The sequence below is a fragment of the Choloepus didactylus genome, chromosome 1 (genome assembly GCF_015220235.1).
Source record: "Choloepus didactylus isolate mChoDid1 chromosome 1, mChoDid1.pri, whole genome shotgun sequence".
NCBI lineage: Eukaryota > Metazoa > Chordata > Mammalia > Pilosa > Megalonychidae > Choloepus > Choloepus didactylus.
In genome coordinates this window covers 240,848,366-240,871,035 of record NC_051307.1, presented here as the reverse complement: position 1 = coordinate 240,871,035, position 22,670 = coordinate 240,848,366, and the positions used below count along the sequence as shown (strand labels likewise).

At 49.0% G+C, this 22,670-nt stretch overlaps 1 protein-coding gene across 3 annotated transcripts in view; it reads right to left on the bottom strand.

Moving 5' to 3' along the window:
• The window catches only part of SLC6A1 (solute carrier family 6 member 1), a 73,369-nt gene that overhangs the window by 28,871 nt on the left and 21,828 nt on the right, over positions 1-22,670 (bottom strand). Inside the window, exons 2-16 of one of the 3 annotated variants that reach the window (XM_037801984.1) lie at positions 22,563-22,625; positions 21,100-21,432; positions 20,557-20,688; positions 19,868-19,968; positions 18,231-18,340; positions 14,204-14,336; positions 11,083-11,217; positions 10,783-10,886; positions 10,420-10,544; positions 9,075-9,187; positions 8,640-8,771; positions 6,985-7,087; positions 5,808-5,908; positions 4,822-4,989; positions 225-2,655 (exon numbers count right to left, since the gene is read on the bottom strand). In XM_037801984.1, the coding sequence (XP_037657912.1) occupies positions 2,551-2,655; positions 4,822-4,989; positions 5,808-5,908; positions 6,985-7,087; positions 8,640-8,771; positions 9,075-9,187; positions 10,420-10,544; positions 10,783-10,886; positions 11,083-11,217; positions 14,204-14,336; positions 18,231-18,340; positions 19,868-19,968; positions 20,557-20,688; positions 21,100-21,340 (1,803 nt within the window). In that variant the 5' untranslated portion in view covers positions 21,341-21,432; positions 22,563-22,625 and the 3' untranslated portion in view covers positions 225-2,550. Of the gene's footprint in view, positions 1-224; positions 2,656-4,821; positions 4,990-5,807; positions 5,909-6,984; positions 7,088-8,639; positions 8,772-9,074; positions 9,188-10,419; positions 10,545-10,782; positions 10,887-11,082; positions 11,218-14,203; positions 14,337-18,230; positions 18,341-19,867; positions 19,969-20,556; positions 20,689-21,099; positions 21,483-22,562; positions 22,626-22,670 lie in introns of those variants that run through there. The other 2 variants (XR_005211451.1, XR_005211450.1) reach the window with 2 other exon arrangements.

Genomic DNA, 22,670 nt, shown 5'->3' with positions numbered 1-22,670 from the left:
ATTTCTTAGCATGGTGAAAGCAAATGGCAAATTTCACCTCTCTTATGTAGCTCTGAGTACTTGTTTATCGATCCATTCCAAGAATTTTGTGAAGTCCAGCTCTAGGTCACTAGATCTGTGAACCCAAATCCCTCTCTTCCTGTTGGGAAAAACAGTTTCATGTGTACGTGTTCTTGTGCTGATCAAAGAGGCTATTTTGCACCAACCCAAAAGAACTGAAGGTCTTATGTTGTATATCATAGAATCTTTATTATTTTTCCTCTAAAGTCTTAGAAACTTACATTACGCCCGTGCTGTAGTGATCACACCATTTATAGACATTTAAAATGCATCTTCATTTATAAATATTTTACATTTGGTCCATAGAACAGATCATTTTACTAAATAATACTGTACTTTTTTATTTTTAAAACAGGCTCTGTATATAGCTTGAATATGTATATATTACATATATTTTTAATATAGAGATAGATTTACTTGATGTTCTGAGAATAAATCCTTATTGCAAAAGAAAGCATATATGATAATACAATATCTTTTTTTTCTCCCCAGGGCAAGTACTAAAAAAGTTACACATATCACAGTTCTCACAGTAATTGTACGACACCTAATATTGTGCTATATAAGGTAGGTTTGGGTCGAAATCAGTTAGGGGATTCCTTGCCAAACATCTCTTAGAATTGCTTACAAACATTAAATACACTGCATTTATCTTAGAACAACTTGGTCTCAGTTTCACACTGGAGAACAAAGAGAAAGTTGGAAGTCTTCCTGTCCTTTATTCTAAAGGAATTCACCCCAGGTTAGGGGTGGGGGTGGGATCCAAGAGACACAATGAAGGGTTCCTTTCATTCTAAATCCCATGATTTAACAAGACATCTGCATTTTGACCTTGGCAGACACATGGGGTGCCTTAGCAATGAGAGTATTTTACAGATGACCGCAGGAAGAGGTTCTAGATGTCCTACACAATATCGAATGAGACCCTATACACCACACGTGAGATTAAATGTGCATGTGTTTGCATTTATATATGTGTATACATAGTTCATTTTTATTTTATTTTTCTCTACAATAATGTGCTTAATATTCTGAGGGTGATATCTTATTGCAAGAACTGGTATGCTGGTCGCTTTCAGATGAGAATGACAAGAGATTAAAAAACCCACAGTCACAGTTATTCACCATAGTTATTAAGGATTAGTCATAAAACACAGTTTGTGCGCTAACTAGCTAAGGAGCCACTGGGCAGGACATACACGTTGCTACCTGGGAACCCATCTTTCTGGCAGACGAGAAATGCCGAGTTACCTGGGCCTGCAACAAACTGACTTCACTCGATTGGCCGCCACCACCGCAGAGCTCAATTCCAGAAAGGAACAAATAGCATTCCCCAACGAAACAGTTTAGATCTCGGAAGCCCTTGGGGGTTGGGGTGGGTGGGGGGGTAGTCTCTGGATAAACACTAGCTCCTCAGTTAGTGGACTGGGTTGATATTCGTGGCAGTGAGACTGTTCCTGCTGAGGAATTTCAGGGAAAGTACAGAGGAAGCAGCTTTGAATGGGGGTGACAGTGGGAGAGAGAGTTGAAGAAGGAAACCAAAAGATGACACATCCTTCCTGACGTTCGGACAGACTCTTCAACTTGATTTCCTCTTGCAACTATTTTGTGCTCTGGAGAACTGGGCAGTTTAAGATACACTGGAGCTCCTGATAAGGGAGCTTTCCCAGCAGGATCTTAAGCCCCTAGAACTGAGATTAAAAAATAAAAAAGCAGTTGTGTTTGTGGCAGTTTTCCAACCTGCAAGACACGTGCATCTGCAATGACTGATGGCTCTTGGGCTGGTGCCAGTTGGATGGACTGGGGAGAAGACTGCAGGAAAGCTTAGCTGCACAGTGCTCGCTCATTCTTTCGGAGGGCAGGGGGGAAAATGAAGCTCCGGGGATTATTCGAGAAGCAAATCTGGGAATAAAGACTGAGGTCTTTGGGAAGGTCATTTTGTCAAGCTGCCTTGGGAAGGAGAAAACCAAAAAACGAAAAGTAAGAGCTACGCTGGCTCCCTGCTACTTAAGAGTGAGCTCTCCCTGAAACTTTCCATTGTACGAAATGCCCTTTTCATGTGTACAAAGCAGCATTCCCATGGGACCGAACTCCTGCGAAGTCCAAGATAACAGTCATGGGTTTTCGGCAGTAAAAGAACAGTCAGAGATACGACTAAAAACTGGGAGCGTGGGACCTCATCGCATCACACTCGCCGGTGGAACAAAAATCGATCTACCACAGCAGTTACGAACTCAGACTGCTTAATGCTTACGGGGCCCAGGTGAAAAAGGTTATCAGTCCACGGGGTGCCAGAAACCACCGGATACTTGGGCCCGGGGTTGGGCCCACCAATGGGTCTGACCGTGCCCCCACCTCCCCTCTCTCTTTGCATGGTCTGGATTCGCCACTCGAGGTAGGTTGAGATAGACGGTATCTTCAGACATCAAGCGGTCATGTTCAGCCAGACTGGGGGGCGAGAGTGTTGGGTCTGCGAGCGACCCCACAACCCTAGATGTAGGCCTCTTTGCTGGCTGAGCCGCTGGCCTGAGGCTGCTCTGGACCATTCTCTGGACGGACAATGTCTTCGCTGGGCTGGATCATGACCTGGATGCGCTGTGAGCATGGCGGGATGGGGTGGGGATGGGGGGTGCAAACATGAGGCTCCCCAGGGAAGACTGGGGCTGGGGTAGCGGGGGCCTGGAGCCCCATCCTTCCACCCCCTTTCTGTCTATTTGACTTCCTCCTGTCTGCTCTGCCTTTAAACAACACCCAGGCTCTCATCACATCTCCACACCCTGCACCACCCCTACCTGGTCCGAGCCACAGCACCTCCCACTTGCACTGTTGCCAGAATTCCTAACTGGGCCTCAGCCTCCATTCTTGTCCGTCACTTCCTTCATTCTATTCTCAACCCAGCCGCAGAGCGGCTCTGTCAAAACCAAAGGTAGGTCCGGTGCCTCTACTCCTTGGGACCCGACAGTGGCTCTCCATTTTCACCAAGAGTAAAAGCCAAAGTCCCCAAGGTCCTACAGGATCTGGCCCCTGACCCCTCTCAGATCTCAGCATCCTACCCCCTTCTCCATCGTTTACTCCAGTCCACCCACACCAACCTCCTCACTGCTCCTCCAACACACCAGGCACAGCCTTGCCTCAGGGCCTTTGCATGTGCTGAGCTTTCTGTCTGGCACACCCTTCCTGCACATAGTTACACAAGCTTGCTCTCTACGTCCTGCGGCCCTTCATTCAGGTGTTAACCTCTAGGTGAGGACTTACCCTGCCTTCCCTGTCCCCTCTTCCTACTTTATGCTTCTCCAGAGTACTCATCACCCTCTAACATTTTTTAATTTTGTTAATTGTTGATCTTCTTCTACTAGAATATAAGCCCCAAGATGGTGGGATATTTGCCTGTTTTGTTTATGGCTGTGTCCCCAGCACTAACAATAGTGTCTGGTACATAGATGATGCTTGATACATATTTGCTGAATGGATGACCCCCTCCCCACCCACCACCCACCCCCAATTACCTTCTATACACACAGCCCCTACAATCTTGCTCCATCTGGAAACCTGCTTTGCCCTCTCCTACTGATGCGTCTTTGCACAGGCTGTGCTCTCTTCCACAAATGCCCCCCTTTCCCTCTCTTCCACTCTAAGAATTGACTGCCTTTTGAGGCTCAGCAGGTGATCATGGAAACAGAAAGCTTTGGAACCGGAGTTTGAAGCATGGCTGCAAGTCCTGACTCTGCTAATTTCCTGCAACAGTTGGGTGAGTGCCTTTCCTGCCCCAGGTCTCAGCTTCTCCATGTGTGAAAGCAGGAGGCTGGCCCAGCAGCTCCAGGGACTGCACACAGCCCACAGCTCACCTTTCCCTATTCTGTATCCGAGGAGGTCTAGCAGGTATATCTTGGTGGGAAAGAGAGTTGGGAACCACTGATCCAAGGTCTTTCTAATGTGGCCCTTCATGTTCTAACTCTCCAGCCATCCTTGGTGAAATCTCCACTTACACTTCCTCCACCAATGCCTCTTTTACCCGAGCACCTCAAACACTGCCTGGTTTCACTCAAGAATCCAATGCAATATATCAAGGAGCTGGTGTGGACCTGGTGTGGACCTAGTATGTGCTGGAAGGGCTTGTGCTTGGAGCACCATGTCTTACATGCTTTCTCTTTATCAAGGCCACAAATCATACCTAGAGTAAGCTCTCAACAAATCTAACCATTTGCTCTGAAACCTTAAACAGCTCCCCATTGCCCTCGATAGTGTAAAGTTCTTATCCTGATTTTCAAAACCGTTTATGACCTGGCCCAACTTCTTACATCCCCAACCTCACTTTTATCACTGCCCATTACAGCTGTCCCCACTTTACCCTCCAACTGTACTCATCTCCCTTCAGCTCCCCAAATGCAGCTTATACCCCTGGGCCTTTGGACATGTTCTCTGCAACCCACCCTTCCATGTATGTTCCTTCTCCTTCCACTTTTTAATTCTGGTCCTCAGGCCTCTCCTTAGCTATGCCCTCCTCCAGGAGGCCTTCTCCAATCCTCCCAACCCTGGAAGGGCAAAGGGCTCCTCCTATTTGCTCCCACAGCTCGTCTCTGTCTTACCCCCATTGTGGCACATCTAAGCCTCTATTGCCACTGGCTGTTGGCTCATCTGTCCCCCATCCCCCTCAACTAGACTGTGAGCTCCACCAGACGAGGGGCTGTGCCCAGCACAGTGGGGAAGGGGACTGGCTGATACAGAAGGCGGAAAGTTCTGTATAGTGGAGGAGGAACTTACCTGCTTCAGGGAGCCCTTTAAGGTGAGCAACATGTAGGCCATATACCCAGGGATGAGGACCATGGAAGACAGCGCCATGAGCCAGCCCACGCCCTGGCCCCACTTGGGGAAAACGTAGCTTCCCATGGTGAGCGGAGTCATCTGCACGGCACTGAAGATGAACACACCCTGGGGACAGGGAGGAGGGATGTGAGCGGGTAGGGAGCCACCAATCACCCAGACTGAACCAAGGCCCCTCCGCCAGACCTAGAAGTCAAGAGGTCCACTGCCCTCCACCCCTGCCCAAGCCTGACCCTCCAAAGGGCCCAGCATCTTGGGGAATCCTGAACCAAGGCCACTGCTGGGATATATGGCACTTTTACGCATAACTGAAAAAGGCTTCCCCTCCAAGCGGAACTTTGGGGGAGGATAAATGGAAAAAGGTGCTCCTTCCCCTAAGTTAACCAGCTTAGCAAGGAGAACAAGGGTAGAATGACAGAACAGACCCCACAATGCCATTGCTGGGGGGTGGGGTGGGGGAGGCATGTGCAGGACCCAGTATATCTGGTGGCCCAGCTTCCACCTCAAGGACCTTGGAGATGTCCCCCCAATCCCCCCACCCCCAGGCCTGCCCTTAACAGCACAGAATGGAGGACGCCAAGAATGAGAGGCTTCTTGGTGAGAATATCAATATCAGACAAATCTGGTTTGAACCCAGCTCTGCACTAACTACCTGGGTGATGCTGGCTGGGCAAGCCCCCGTTTCCTAAGGGGTAAAGTGGGGACAATGATGCCTATTTTGATGAGGTTTGTGAGGATGATATAATGTGTCTGGTACCACGTAGGGCCCAGAGTGGAGGCTCCACCAATGGCAGGGAAGTGTAGTATTAGAGAACAGGGGCTCTGGGAGCCTCTTCCATCTGCCTCTGCCTCCAGAAGTTTCTTTTCACCCTGGACCCGGGTCACTGCCAGCATCACCCTCACAGGGATGGTTGGATTGTCCTTACCGCCACGATAATTGGGGTGAAGAAGGACCAGCAGAGTTTCCACCAGATGCAGGGTCTGGAGCCCACCATCTCCTGGATGTTGTCATAGAATCGGTTGACCCCTATGCCATTCGGAAGGAGAGCAGTAGGGATGGATGAGCTGTGGGGTCTCCAGGTTCAAAGCCCAGACCTACCACTTTCTTGCAGGATGACCATGGGTGAGTGTCCTAATTTCTCTGAGCCTCGGTTTCCTCATCTGTAGCATGGAGTGAACACTCTAGGGAACCTCCTCATCTAAGTGTTCAAAAACCAAATCCCCATAGCAAGTGCGTTGTGTGGGAAAGCCAGTCACTTTAAAGTGAAAATATCCACCTATGGAAGGATGCTTAGAAAATATCTTCCCACTCCAAAGTCCCACTCTACTCAACATCAGCATCTACGCAAGGCTTTGCCGGGCAAGGGCAGTTTCCTCCCAATGTTCTAATGCTATACACAACAGGAGACAGATTCCAAAGAAGAATTGGAAACCTTGCAAAAAAAAAAAAGGTAGGATTTCATGAAGTTCTTGAGAGTGAGACTGGGACATTGCAAAATCACTGATTAATGATAATCTGACAGAGTTAGACCAGTTAGAATTGGAGAACGAAAACTATCAAGGACAAATGAGGTGGCAGGCTTTTCTAAGGGAATAAATTGAACATCAAGGACAAAGGGGAGCTCTGGAGAAACTTGCTTTGAAAAGCTGTGATTTTGCTGTGATCATCACATGTGCACTGACAGATACCCTTTTTACTCTCACACAGTTGGGTCAGAAAACTAAGCCACAAATCAATGTTGCCTTGATTCTGTTTTAAGCTAGGGCATGCTTTTAATCACAGGCTAACTTTCATTAGATGTATAAGCAAATTTTTTTTAAAAAAATGGTTTTCGGTTTCACTTTTCTAGACGACTCTCAAGCAAACCTTTTTAATCCCACAATTTATGATGAAATTTTGGCTTCCATTTTAAGTTAATTTATTTAACGGGCCCTTTTATGGTATCTTCTAAACATGGGGAACTCCTGTGCTAAGCTCATCGATCTGTGAAGGCTAAATACATTAGTGTACAGAAAGGGCCTGGTGTTCAAGTTGTATTTGTTGGATGATAACTGAAGAAAGGAATGAATGAATGAATGAGGGGAAGAGGGGTGGATGCTCACCATAAAACCAGGAAATGGAGACACATTCAAAGAACACGAGGAACAGTAAGCTCATGCCACTGGCCGAGTAGTAATCAAAAAGTTTGAAGACGTAGATGCCCCCCTGCAAGAGAAAGACAAGTGAGAGTGGGTTTCCTACCCCCTGGTGCCCAGTGCATTGAGTTCACAGTCAACAAGGGCTCTGGAGTCTGATGAGGTTGGTAAGATTAGGCTACACTGCAGCAAGAAGGCTCGAGGGTAGATTAGAGGAAGCACTGAAAGCCTGGTGACCATGAGAGGATGTGGGCTTTGACTCTCAGGGGATTGGGAAGAAAATGTCTGATTGGAAATGGGAAACTACCATTGTAGGTTAAGTAAGGCTGGAGGGCAGAGAGAGGTGCTGGCCACCAAAGCCATCTTTCTATAACTTAAATCACTCATGTCTCTCCTCTGCTCAGAACCTTCCAACAGCTTCAAAAAAAAAAAAAAACAATAGTTTAATAAATAAATAGCTAGAGAGATAATAAAATAAAATAAATACAATTAAAATACAAATGCTTGACCTGCAAGGTCCTGAAATATCTGCTTCTGCATCCCCTAACCACCAGCTCATTCCCTCCACCCTAGCTTCCTTTCTGACCCTCAAACCCTCCAAGCTTATTCCTGCCTCAGGGCCTATGCACTTGCTGCACGTTCTTCTCCCAGATTTTCCCTTGGCTCTTCCTTATCATTCAAATCTCAGCTCAACCGTCACCTCCTCGGAGAGACCTCCCATAACTATCCTGTCCAAGGTGGGGTCCTCCCACCCCTGCTGGCCATTCTCTATTCCACTATCCTCTTTTGTTTGTGGCATTTAACACTTAGAATTGTCTAATTTACATGTCAGTCCCATCAACCAAAATGTAAGCTCCGAGAGAGCAGACACCATGTCTGTCACGTTAGCTGCTGAACTTCCAGTACCCAGCATCATGCCAGGCCCATAGTAGGTGCTCCACAACTACCTGGTGAATGAATGAAGGGAGGAATGAATGCACAATAACTCTGGATCAGAACTGTGTTTGGATTCAGGGGTGGTTTTGTGGAACATAAATCAGAACTGCAGAGCTGAGCTCACAGCATTAGAGTCATTTATATTTATTGTGCAATTCATTGGTTATGTATATTTCTTCTAAGTAGAAGAGGAGGGTCTTGAACACAGAGACCATTTCCTAGCTATCGTTACATCCCTGGTGCTTGGCACAGGATCTGGGATATAGGGCAAATTAATTAAATTAAATTGATTTTAAAAAAATTTAATTGATTTTTTAAAAAGCAGCAATCAAAGGAAGGGGCAATGTCAATGTCAAAATCCCAATGCCGATTTAACTTTCTGGATAATTTTCATAGGTCTTTCAAAACGTGGTTCCTGCACTCCCTCCTCCAGGAAGCGCTCCCTGGTGCACCCAGATCAGGTGAGGTACTATATTCCCAACTCTGTACTCTGATTTCTAGCTCAATATCTATGTCTCCTGCCAGCCTGCGAGTCCCTGGAGTGCAGGGACCCTCTGATTCATGGCTCTGTATCCTGCTTAGTACAGAGATAGTGCTCAGTCACAGGGTAGAAGGCATGATAGGACAGAGCTGGTGGTGGCCCTTGGGTGGCCCCAGAGGCATTGCCAGGCACCAACTGAGCTCACCTGGGTGATGTTAGAGAGGCCAATCAGGTAGGAGACAATGCAGACGACCGCAATGAAGAGCTCCCTGCGGTTGCGGAGGAGCCTGGGGTACTCGTCCACAAGGGCTGTGATGAAGCCCTCCACGGTGCAGAACTTCAGGGAGGGAAAAGAGGGCAGTCACCCATTGCAGTCCCCATCCCCAGTGACCCCAAGCCTGACCCTTGCTAGGGAGACAAAAGGGGCCTGGCAGCATCCAGAGAGCCCAAGGACCCAGGCTCTGACTTGCTCTGTGACCTCAGAAAATCCCTTTCCCTGTGGGCATCAGTTTCCCCAAGTGGAAAATGGAGAAGTTGGCCGAGCTGTTCCTGAACTTTCATGCAGTAGAATATTCTGAGGGTGTGACGTTGTGGGCCATCTGGGGAGGGGCCATTCGAGGTGCTCAGGGAGTGTCCTCACCTGGCTGTCAATACCCAGCATCAGCAACATGGAGAAGAAGAGAATGGCCCAGAGGGGAGAGATGGGCAGCTGGGTCACTGCCTCTGGGTACGCCAGGAATGCCAGCCCAGGGCCTGTTGCAGGGAAAGGACAAAAAAAAAGAAAGAAAAGGTGTTGAGCACTTACACAAGGCAGCCACTTTCTAAGCTTTGTGTCATTTAATCTTCAGAGTAAGCTTTTGGGGTGGGTGAAGTCAGTCCCCTTTTCCAGATGAGGAAACAGGGGTTTGGGGTGGGTTGTAGGGGGTGGGTCCAAAGACAAGATGACCAGCGAGGAGCTGTGGCCGTCATCCAGATGGGGGGCCACTGTGGTGCAGAGAAGTGGCTGGAGAGCAAGATATTTAGGAGATGGGGTGGGCAGGTCCTGGTCTGGGTTGGCTTGTGGGGTGAGGGTGAATGGGAGAGTTTGGGCTGGTGCTGAGGTTTCTGGCCTGGGCCCTGGAAGTGGAGGTAGAGGAGGTCTGTATTGGACATGTTGCGTTTAAGGTGCCTAGTGGCTGGGGGATGGGGAGGGTTGGTGAACACATGCAAGCATTCAGGAGAAACCTTGGAAGGAGAAGGAAAGAGATTGCAACCTCCCTGGGGTCCTGCTCTGGAAAGAGGAGGTCTGGGGAGAGTCAGAAAAATGAGATGAGGGTAGTGCCCTCACGGGAAGGTTAGAACTCCACTGGAGAAAGTTCCTCTGGCATGAGCAGCCCAGTACTCCAAGACGGGGAAGGAGAGAAGCCATGTCCCTTCCCCACAGAAGCCATGCACGCAGCAGATCCAGCTCAGGTGCTGCCTTTCTGGCTGAGTGGTGAAGAGGGCGGGGTTGCCCGGGGGTTTTCCCCAGGTGAGCAGAGAGGGCACAGCCCACACGTGAGAACACTTAGGGGACAAAAGCACTGATTAGGGGTCTTTATATCATGGCCCCCAGCATGTCTGAGCTGGATCAAAGCTTGTACGCCAAGAGGCAAGACTAGATCTTCTCCTCCATAAAGCCCAGGATTGTTCTGGAAGTGCCAACACGGCCAGGACATCAAGAGCTCTGAAGCCCGCCAGGCCTGGGTTCAAACCCCAGTCCCTCCACCTTTCCAGCCCCATGACTTTGGGCAGGTGACCAGGTGAGCCTGTTTCCTCACCTATGCAGTGGGGATAACAGTAGCGCCGACCCCGTCGTATTGGGAAGATTCAGTGATAATAGTTGGTATAAAAATCTCCGCGGGCCTCCTGGCACGCAGTGAGCGCCCCATCCCAGGGCCTGCAAATGCCAGCTGGGCTCCTCCCTCCCTCCCCGGGAACCCGGGTCCTCCCCGCGAGACGCGGACCTGAGGCCGCCACATCAGCAATGGACCTCTTGGTGACGTGGGCCATGAACCCGACGATGGAGAAGATGACGAATCCCGCAAACATGCTGGTGCACGAGTTGATGCAGCAGACGATGATGGAGTCCCTGGAGAGGAGGCGAGGTCAGGGCGGGGGTGCCAGGGATGCAGCCACAGGCTAAGTGAGGGAGGAGCCAGACCAGAAGAGGGAGGAGCCAGAAAAAGTCAGGGGCCCGGAAGGGGCGGGGCCGGGACCGGGATGGGAGGGCTCCGGGACAGGTGGAGCTTCTGGGGGCGGGGCTTAGCAGAGGATAAAAGCCGGGGGCGTGGCCTCGGAGGAAGGCGCTCCCCCAGCCTCTTTCGCACCTGTAGACATTGTTGTGGAAAGAGTTGTAGCTCCCCAGAGCGATCAGGGATCCCAGGCCCAGACCATAGGAGAAGAAGATCTGGGTAGCCGCATCCAGCCACACCTATGGACAGAATTATCAAAAATGTTCCAAAATAACCAGCCTAGCATTCAGTTCCCCAGGGCTTTTGACCCGTGCTAGCTAGGTCTATGGCACAACCACCTCAGTTTACAGGTAAAGAAGCTAGGGTCAGAGAGGGTCAGTAACTTGTCTTCAGGCCACCAAACTGGTAAGTGCTGGCTCCAGGGGCACCCCTCACCTCGGAGTCCGACAGCTTGCGGAAGTTGGGCGTGATGTAGAAGAGGATGCCCTCCTTGGCCCCAGGCAGTGTCACACCACGGAAGAACAGGATGATCAGCATGATGTAAGGATACGTGGCAGAGAAGTAGACCACCTGGGGGGAAAGTAGGTGATGGTGTCACAACCCCTCCAAGAGGGCACCTACTTCACCTACATTCATACCTTAGCTACATTAGAGCCAGTTCTGGGATTGGTTCCAGATCTTCTTCCTCCAGGAAGCCTTCCTGGGTTTCCCCCAGCCCACCCTGATTGGCCACTTTTCTGAAGTCCCTCCCTGGAATCTGAACCAACTAGCTCAGCACCTGATTTTGTCCTTCCCCCTGCCCTCTGCTATTTTTTGCCTTCTGTCTAAAATATTCAAGTAATATAGATGGTGATAGGAAAAATGTAAAAAATACATTTGAACACACACACAAAATTAAAGCCCACTTCAACAGCCCTTAGAATGTTATTTACACGAGGGACACGGTTGTTTTGTTTATGTACATATTAGAAACTTAATAAATGTCAGGAAAATAAACAAGTGTATGAATGTTGACATATTACTACTCTTCCTTTGAGACCTTCCTTTGCATGTATGACCACATTTTTTACAAAATAAGGCTCAAAATATGTAATTTCATAACTTGCTTTTTCATTTTACATGTTTGAAGTTAAAACATACACAGTATATGCAGTTTTGTTTACTAAACATGATAGTATTGTCTCATGAAAAATATGATACAAAATAGTCCCTCAGGAAGTATCACCATCGCTTTATAGACACCTCCTACTGTTATCTATTTAGGTCAGTTCCAATTGTATGTAAATGATACTATATTATTAAATAAATAATCATAACACATTAAATAATACTACATTGAACATCCTTGAATGTAAATCTTTATCAACAAAATTCTTATACTTTTCTTGAAAAAAAATTCTAGAAGTGGAATTACTGCGTAAAAAGGAATACACTTCTTCAAGGTTGTTGATCCATATTGCCTAACTACTTTCCAGAAATGTCCAGCATTACAGGAGACTGCCTTTACTGCACAGGTGCCAGCGCCAAGTCCAATTATTTTAGAGATTATTTTTCACCAAAATGATCATCAAACAACTGATATCATTGACTGAAATTGCATTTCTTTGCTTACTAGTGTGGAAGAGCAATTTTCAAGTTCAATGACATTTGCATCTAAGAGTCTGATGTGACCCTATCTTCTGCTCAGTGTGAACTGTTCTCTGGGTGACATTCATCTCCGCCACTTGACTCTGAGCCCCTTTAGGGTTAGGAAAGGTGGCCATGATCTACTAGAAGAGTCACTGTACTTGAAAATAGGAAAAGGGCCTCAAAACTGCGTGTGCCACTGACAAGCTGTGTGACTTTGAATAAATTTCTTATCCTCTCTGACCTTCACTTTTTCTCATCTAGAAAATGGGTATACGCACACTTGCTACTTAGAAAGGGAAAGGTCCATTGTATGAGGACAGAAAACATGCTTAATGCATGTTGCCTACATCAAACACTTCCCCATGTCTTCAATGTTCAGCATGGAGCCAGGCACACAGTAGGTGTTCAATAAATACCTGTTGATGCATTGGTTGACTGACTCAAAAGTGATCCATCTCCTAATGTAGCAGCAACTCTAGATACCACCTAAAGATGATTATAATAAATACCACATATTGAGTGCTATTTTGTGCCATGCATGTACTAAGCACTTTGCGTGAAGTATACCCCTCACTCTTTATGACCACCGTTAAGGTACTATTATTATGGCCATTTAACAGATGAAGACACAGAGGTTCAGAAAGGTGAATGCCCAAGGGCACACAGCTAGGAACTGGGAGACTGTGATTCAAACTTAGCTCTCTCTCCTCCAAAGCCCTTAAACTCCACACTCTCCTGTTTCCTCAGGTTGGGCAGGATGATCCCTGTGTCCTCCTCCTGCCTTGCTAGCCCTAGGGACAGATCAGAGATGTTTTGATGCCAGCCTTGGATCTGAGAACCTGGTGGGGGAAAAGTTCCCACCAGACTGAAGCAGGGCAGCTTCATCACCAAGCCCAAGTGTGGAATTCGTTAAGGTTCTGTTTTGCTTATTTCCAGTACTTCTAGGACCTCATATCAGCTTCTTGGGTAGTTCTGCTCTCCCTGCCCCCAGACTTACTCAGTTCAACTCCCTTCTGTGGCCCTTACTTGCAGTGAGATCTCAGACAACAAACTTACCCTCTCTGAGTTTGCTTCAGGCCAGAGCTTTGAGAGGCTCAGCCATTTTACACCTGGTGCAGGGTGTAAAAGGACAAAGAGGTGGGAGCTGAAGCCAGCCCCTCCCTCCACCAGTTTAATCTGTCAGCTCCCCAAATATCCCCAGGCTGGATGTTCCACCGTAGTATCGCTCTGCATTTGCCGATAACAGAAACAGAAATAAGAACAATCCCCTTACTACATGCTGGATGCTTTGCAAAATCACCATCTCATTGAAGTCTTATAACAAACCAATGGATACTTATCATCATTGGCTGCATTTTACAGAGGAAGATGCTGAGTTTCAGAGAGGCAGAATGTCTTGCCCAAGGTCACACAGCTAGTACACAGCTGAGTTGGGATTTGAACACCTGAATAGAGCACCTGAGCATTTAACCACCAATCTCTCCATCTCTATTGCTCCTCAAAGGGTGGAGTGTGACAATTTCATCTCAGAGTCCCCAGCACCTAGAACAAGACTTGGCACAGAATAGACTTGGCACTTGAGCATCTACAAGGAAAGTTTGTTCAAGAGTTCTCGAGTAACACTTGCCCTCTGTTTTGCTTTGTCAGGCCCCGTGGCATCTCTTGGGACTTTCCACGAGCCTGTGCTAAGTACCTAACTGTGCTAGGTAACTAACAGGTATGATTTCCTGCAACCACCCTAGAGGGTAGCTAATGATGCCATTATTCCCATTTTACTGGAAAGGAAACTGAGGCCCAGGGAGATGAAGCAACCTGCTTACTCAATGTTGGATGGGGTTTTTAGGAGGTGGTGACTCCTGGCGCAAGGCAGAAATCCCTTTGTAGAACCCTCCCCTCTCTGGGGTCCTCCACTGTGCACACCCCTTACCTTTCCAGTCCAGCCAACACCCTTCCAGATACAGAAATACACAAGGATCCAGGCGATGGCCAGGGTGATGGCCAGGGGCCAGCGGATCTGGCCTGGCTTGTCCAACCCGTCTGTCATCTGATGCATGTTGCGCCTGGTTGAAGAATGGAGGAAAGAGAAAGTCATGTGGGGTTGGTAGAAGCTGGAGTGAGTGGGGAGCCCCAGGGGTTGGAGAAGGCTGCTATCCTCCATGGGGACGGTGCTGACAACTGTGATTCAAGAGATGAATGGGGACTGCTAGGCCCATTCTACTAATCAATAGAACGATCAATAGATCGTTTGGCCAAGCGATCAAAAAGAGAAGGACCTGCCACTGCCCTGGGCCAGACACATCACTGCTCACCCAGATTGCTGCAGTAACTGCCTGGTTGTGTACCCCCTTCAGTTTTGCTCTGTCCCCACCCCAGCCCCAGGGAGCTTTCTAAATTGCAGGTCTGATCATGTCACTCCCCTGCTTAAATCCTTCAACGACTTAAATAGAGACTTGCACACCATGTTCACAGCAACATTATTCACCATAGCCAAAAGGTGGGAGCCACCCAAGCATCCATCAACAGATGAATGGATAAGCAATATGTAGTGTGCTGGTTTGTATATATTATGGCCCCCAGAAAAAAGCCATATTCTTTAATGCATTCTTGTAGGGGCAGAAGTATTGATTTTGAGTAGGCTGGAACTTTTGGATTGGGTTGTTTCCATGGAGATGTGACCCACCTAACTGTGGGTGATAACTCTGGATAATTTCCATGGAGGTGTGGCCCCACCCATTCAGCATGGGCCTTGATTAGTTTACTGGAGCACTATATAAGCTCCGACAGAAGGAGCGAGCTTGCAACAGCCAAGAGGGACTCTTTAAGAACGCAAAGGAGCTGAGAGAGGAGCTGTAGCTGAGACAGACATTTTGAAGACGGCCACTGGAAGCTGATACAGACATTTTGGAGAATGCCATTTTGAAACGCAACCTGGGAGCAAGCAGTCGCCAGCCACATGCCTTCCGAGCTAACAGAGGTTTTCCGGACACCATTGGCCATCCTCCAGTGAAGGTACCCGATTGCTGATGTGTTACCTTGGACACTTCATGGCCTTAAGATTGTAACTGTGTAACCAAATAAACCCCCTTTATAAAAGCCAATCCATTTCTGGTGTTTTGCATCCCAGCAGCATTAGCAAACTAGTACATGTAGTATTATCATACAATGGAGTATAATTCAGCTGGAAAAAAAGAAGGAAGTTCTGAAGCATGCGACAATATGGATGAACCTTGAAGACATCATGCTGAGCGAAGTAAGCCAGACACAAAAGCACAGATATTGTTTGATTCTACTTATATGAGGTATCTAGAATAGGTGCATTCATAGAGACAGAAAGAAAGTAGATTATAGGTTACCAGAGGCTGGTGAGAGGAGAGGGATGGGGAGGGGTTGATGAATGGGAACAGAATTTCTGTTTGGGGTGACAGAAACATTTTGGAAATAGAGGTGATGGTTACACAACACTGTGAATGTACTCGATGCCACTGAATTGCACACTTGAAAACAGTTAAAATGGTAAATTTTAAGTTGCATATATTTTACCACAGTAAAAATTAAAAATATATATATATCCTTCAATGAAAAGCCCCTGCTGTCAGAACGAGGCCCAAACTCCCCAGGCTGACCTCACCAGCCTTTAGGAGCTCTCGTCTCACTGCTCAACACAGCCCATGAACAACTCATAGTCCCCTGCCCTCACTTGCCTCTGAGCCTTTGCCCATATCCTTCCTTCTGCCAACACCTGTCTTTCCTGAATTAATTTTCATCCTTAAACGCCGCCTCCTCGCTGGACTGGTCCCGGTGCTTTTTGGGGCTGCCAGGGACTCCAGTGTATCCCCCCTCTTAGCACCCATCACCAGGGCCCACCACTGCCTGTTTGCTTATCCACCATCTCTAATCTTGGCCCGTAGTGGGTGCTCAAGAAATGCTTACTGAATCAGTGATTGAATGAAAAGCCTGAACGTGTGTGAGACAGCTGTTTGTGGGATATGCTGGAGCGCAGAACCAGCCAGGGCAGAATTTGATCTTTCTTTGTAAGGAGGCAGCCTGGCCAAGGACATTTTTCCATGGAGGGAGGTGGGGCATCATGTTCTGACACCCCCAGAGAACAGCTCCTCCTGGGAGAAATGCTATAGAAACTTCCAGGTTGCTCCCAGACCCTCCAGAGCTGCTCAGCACAGACGCTTTTTCAAGCCAAAGAGATTGGGGTCCCACGACCTCATATTTTAAAATCAATGCCCCCGACCCCCATCTTCTATGAGGTACTTCCCTGATGATATCATCGGTATGGACTCAGCTTCTCCCAACCAGAGTGGCAACCTCGAGGGACCTTGCCAACCTGGTTCACTGCAGGCAGAATATGTGTGTGTGTGTGTGTGTGTGTGTGTGTGTACTGAGTGACTGTGGGTTTATAAGGAGATTACACTGGTTTTCAGGATGAATCTGGACTTCGTTGGCCTCTGCTGGCAATTCTTCTTAACCACCAGTGCTGGCTATTCTCTGTCCCACCAGGCCCACTCCTCACCCGTCCCCTCCTTGCTCTGTGCCCAGGAGGCTGAGCTCATGCTGCACCACCAAGTCCCCGAGCCCTGTGGCTTCCAGTTGGGTTTGACCAATGGAGGCCCCGGCAAGAGATCGGAGGGTGGAAGGAGAGAGAGGTTGGGAATTTCCTCTCCCCACTGCACCACGGCTTTGCCTGTAGCTGGGTTCTTCTACCAAAGGCCACGGCTTGTGTCTAGCAGTCCCTTCCGTGGTGTGGAAGGTGGAATTAGGGACCCCGACTTAGACACGTTCTGAATCTTAATCCATATTCCTGTGGGTGTGAACCCACTGTACATAAGACCACTTGAAGATGTTATTTTTAGTTAAGGTGTGCTTCACCCAGATTATTAGAGGCCTTATGTGCCAGTTTGAATGTATTATACCCCCAAAATGCCATGTTCTTTAATGAAATCTTGAGGGGGCAGACGTATTAGTGTTGATTAGGTTGGAATCTTTGGACTGGGTTGTTTCCATGGAGGTGTGACTCACTCAACTGTGGGTAATACCTTTGATTAGATTATTTCCATGGAGGTGTGGCCCCACCCATTCACTGTGGGTCTTGATTTAATCACTGGAGCCCTATATAAGAGCTCAAACAGAGGGAGCTTGCTGCTGCAGCTAAGAGAGACATTTTGGAGATGGCCATTGAAAGTAGACTTATGCTAGTCCAGAGTTTGCCTGGGAGAAACTAAGAGAACACCCCCAGACGCCTAGAGAGAAACTTCCTGGGAGAAAGCCATTTTGAAACCAGATGCCAGCTATGTGACTTCCCAGCTAACAGAGATTTTCCGGATGCCAATGGCCTTCCTTCGCTGAAGGTATACTTGTGTTGATGCCTTAATTTGGACATTTTCATGACCTGCAGACTATAAATTTGTAATCAAATAAACCCCCTTTATAAAAGCCAATCCATTTCTGGTATTTTGCATGATGGCAGCATTAGCATACCAGAACACCTTATAAAGAGAAAGCCACCAGGAAAAGCCAGAAACAGGGAGTCAGTGGGAACCCGGAAGAGAAAGGAGAGGACATAACCATGTGATGGGAAAAACAAGCAACCCCAAGGATCGCCAGCCAGCCAGCACCAGAACACCACAAACCCAGGGAGGAAGCAAGCCTTCCAGCCTCTGAAACCACGAGACAATAAATCCCTGCTGTTCAAGCCAATCCATTGTGTGGTATTTGTCATACCAGCCCGGGCAAACAAAGACACATGGCTCCAGCTCTCCCTGGGTTCCAGTACCACCTCCCTCCCAGGCTCCTTCCAGTCTAGGGGATAGGAAAGGCCTCCTCATCCCTTATGGATCCCTTGACCTTCCCACACCTCATCAAACCCTTTTGAGGGTGCCTCTGTCTCCTGCCAGACCCTGGAGGACCTGCCCCACCCCCAGCCCACACAGGGGCCTCAAACTCACTCCCAGAACTCCACCACTGCACTCGTCATGTTGGTGGTATTGATGATGCTGTAGTTGGAGAAGCAGCGGTCTGTGTTCCAGGCGTTGTCGCACTGTTTCCACGGAAGAGTCTGCAAGAACACGGTGGATCAGGGATCATTTCAGGGACTGGGAGCTGGAAACAGCAGTCCCGGTACACCCCACTCACCCTCACGGCCCCGGTTGCCCCCTCGCAGCTCTTATCTCACCTAACCTTCCCAATGGCTCTGGCAGGCAGGGAGTGTGGGATCCCTGTTTTAGAGGTCAGAGAGGGGACACAGCTTGCTTGAGAACAGAACCACTGAACTACTAAGTGTCAGCTGACACTGGAACTGCAACCTCCTCACACTGCGAGCTACTTTTCCACCCTGCCCTTATGCCTTGGGCGCCCATCCCTGGACTCTTCCCAGCTAAGAGACCCAGGCAAGAGACCCCCCACCCTGTGTGATCCTTTGCACAACAGTAAGGGCACTGCTTGTTTTGTGCCAGGCACGAAGCTAAGCACTTTGCACATATTCACTCCTTAGTCCTCACAACAGCCCCAGGAGGTGGCTTTCATTTTCATCCTCATTTTATAAATGAGGGCATGGAGGATCAGAGAGGTGAAGTATCTTTCCCAAGGACACACAGCTGGGTTATAGTCAAGCCATGGATTCCAACTGAGGCAGTCTGGGCCCATGTAAAATGGGGCCAACAGCTCCCACTTAAGAGGGGTGTTGTGAGGATGAGATGGAAACCCAAATAAAGTGCCAGCTCCATGCCTGGCCCAAGGTAGGTGCTTGGTCCACAGTGCTGTGATTGTCACAGGGTGTGCCAGTTTGAATGTATTATGTCCCCCAGAAAAAGCCACGTTCTTTGATGCAATCTTGTGGGGCAGACATATTAGTGGGGATTAAGTTGGAACATTTGGATTAGGTTGTTTGCATGGAAATGAGCCCCACCCAACTGTAGGTGATAACTCTGATTGGATAATTTCCATGGAGTGTGGCCCCGCCCATCCAGCCTGGGCCTTGATTAGTTTACTACAGCACTATATAAGCTTAGACAGAAGGAATGAGCTTGCCACAGCCAAGAGAGATACTTTGAAGAATGCACAGAAGCTGAGAGAGGAGCTGCAGATGAGAGACAGTTTGAAGATGGCCATTGAAAGCAGACTCTTGCTCCGGAGTAGCTAAGAGAGGACAAATGCCCCAAGAGCAAGTAAGAGTGACATTTTTGAGGAACTGCAGCCTAGAGAGGAACATCCTGGGAGAAAGCCATCTTGAAACCAGAACTTGGAGCAGACACCAGCCATGTGCCTTCCCAGCTAACAGAGGTTTTCCGGCACCACTGGCCATCCTCCAGTGAAGGTACCCAATTGCTGATGCGTTACCTTGGACACTTTACGGCCTTAAGACTGTAACTGTGTAACCAAATAAACCCCCTTTTATAAAAGCCGATCCATTTCTGGTATTTTGCAGTCTGGCAGCATTGGCAAACTAGAACACAGGGAGACAAGGGTGCTGAGAGCAAGCTGTGCTCTCCGAGGGGAAGTGCCCAGCTCAGTGTGAACAGAGGTGGTCTCTAGGTCTGGCTCCTTCCCAAGGGTGGGGGTGGGTGGGGTCTAAGAGGCTACTCACTGTGGTGAAGGAATTGTATAGGTAATAGATGGCCCAGGAGATGATGACGATGTAGTAGATGTTCAGCCAGAAGGACAGCACAGCAGCAGCGAGACCCACACCTGGGCGTGGGAAACACCATCATCATATTATTAAGATAGTAATAATAATAATCACCCCATTGTGTATAGGTTTTACCACATCCCATGATGTCTACCATCTCACTGGACTATGGAGCTAGGCATTATTGGGGACACTGGGGCTGATGATGAAGCAGTGACTTGCCTAAGGTCACATACATCTTGCAAGCGACGGAGCCAGGATTTGTATCTGGGGCGCCGTCCCAGGCTGGGTGGGAGTGGAAGGGGTCTGGGGCTCAAGCACGGTCAGAAGCTTGAGTCTCCAGGCAACCATGTGAGTGCCAGTCAGGCAGGGATCTGGGCACTGAGTAGGGAAGCAAAGAAAGTCAAACCCCCATCCTTGCTGGAGAAATGAGCCAACAGGAGAGGGCAGGCTGACAGGGTAGGAGGTGGGGTGTCTCTAGCCAACATCTGTCCCCTGGGCCCTCACAACGCCCCCACTCTGATCAGACGTGATCCAAAAGGCAACCCTTTCCGGAGGGATTGGGGGTGTTCGGAGGCCCCTGGCTCTGTCACAAGTCTGCAGGCAGAAGAGCCAGTATGTCCCCAACGTCCCCTCCACAGACTTACCTTTGAACATGGGTGCCAGCTTCCACACCCCCAGGCCCCCGATGGATGTGTACTGGCCTAGGGAGCATTCCAGCAGGAAGAGTGGGACCCCCGCAAAGATGAGTGTCAGGAAATAGGGGATCAGGAAGGCCCCTGGGTGGGGAAAGAAGAGATGCTTGCGGCCCCAAGGCTTTGCAGAACCCCCCCACACCCCACCCCCAGCCAGAGGGAGCACCACACCGGGGCATTCTCGGGGCCCCATCCGGATTCCCTGGTACCCAGCCTCAAAACTGAGACTCAGGCACCTTTTGCTCCAAATACACCCCCTTTTCTTCTTTGCAAAATGCAAAGATGAACTTTTTATAATCATTCACTGAGGACCGGTGCCCTTTGGAAATCTTTTGGCAGAAGGGCAAGAAGCAAGAAATGGGGCCTGAGGGGTCTCTTTGGAGTCCTTAGGGGGTCTTGCCCCCAAACCCAAGATCACCCCAGAAAATGCCTACGTGGGACACTTCTCCAAGGCCCAGACTAGTTAAGGGGTCACCACATGAGGCCGACACCTACCCCCGCCGTTCTTCCCACAGAGATAGGGGAACCGCCAGACGTTGCCCAGGCCTATGGCATAGCCCACGCAGGACATGAGAAAGTCGAAGCGGCCCTTCCAAGTGTCCCGGTCTGGGAGGTCTGCCACCGCCTTCTTCTGCACCTTGACCACCAGGGTTTTGGGCTTGTCATTGGCTACAGGTGCCTCGCTGACCTCGGTGGAGATTTGCCCATCGGCCACCTTGCCACCATTGCTTGCCATGTCTCGGGGTTTGGACCCGGGGGTCCTGGTGGGTGGACGGGAAATGTCGGCCCCGGTCCAGGTGGACAGCAGTTTTGCGGTTCAAGGTCACCCTAAGAGGACAGAGGGCTGGGGCTACAGGCACAGAAAGGGGGGCAGGATCCTGGAAAACAAAATAACCCATCCACAAACTATGGGCTCAAAAAGGTTCTCACACACACCCTCTTTCTCCCACTACCCTCAGCTCCTGGAGCAGGAAGTTGCCTTTTCTTCCCAAAGACACAGCGTGAGCAGGAGGTTTGTTGGTAAGTCCTGGACCAGTTTGAAAACTGTGCCCTCCATGGTGGCTCCCGCTCAGAGTAGAAACCTGAGGCCATCAAATTTTCAAACAGAAATATTAAGTGTTCCTCTTCTCTGCCTCCGAGGATGCAAAAAGCAGATTTTGCCTACCTGGAGGCCAGACAAGCCATGGCCAGGGAACGTGATGGGGCTGAAAGGGTAGGTGTCCTGGCTGCAGGTGGTCAGGGGAAAAGGGTCTATGAGCATTGATTCTGACCAAGGCTTTACCACTTTAGATCTGTGCTGTGTGACTTTGAATAAGCATCTTAACCTCTCTGTGCCCCAATGTCCTCTCTTTTAAAATGAGGGTGATAATAGTACCTCCCTCACTGGGTTGTTGGGAGCAATAAGTGCCTAGCAAATGGTAAGTGCCTGCTGCTATTTCATCAGCAGTTCCCAAGCCTGGTTGTGTTTCCATGCCTCTTGGGAAGGCCTTTGAAGATTCTCAGGTCCCATCCTAGATGTGCCGTCTAGGATTCAAGTCCTGACTGTATTTTTAACAAATTGCACAGGAGATTCTTATGATTCTTACCCCAGCAGCCCAGCCCTGGCCCTCAGTCAAGGAAGGACTGCTAGCTTGCATCACTGGTCTGACCCTCCATGGCTCTGAGATGTTTTTTCTACACTCTGCCCCCTTCTTACCTCTGGGTGCAGAGGCAGCGTGGGGTAGAGGGCAGTGTACGGCATTGGATTCAGACCCATCTGGGGTTCAAATATACCCTCTGGCTTTTACCAAATGATTACTCAGAGCCTCAGTTTCACCATCTATAAAATGGGGACAAGCCTATCCAGCTTGCAGAGCTGGTGCAAAAATCAGATTTAATGTCTATAAGTGCTTATCACCTGGCTGGTTTAGAGACAGAACTCAATAAACGGCTGCAATTATTTTTGTGGTTGACGTTACCTGATGACTTCCTGCGGTATGTCAGCTCCAGAAAGGCTCCCTGTGCAGTCACTGGGTGAGAGCCTGCAAAGCAGAGAAGGGTGGAGGGAGGGGATGGTGAGCTAGCAG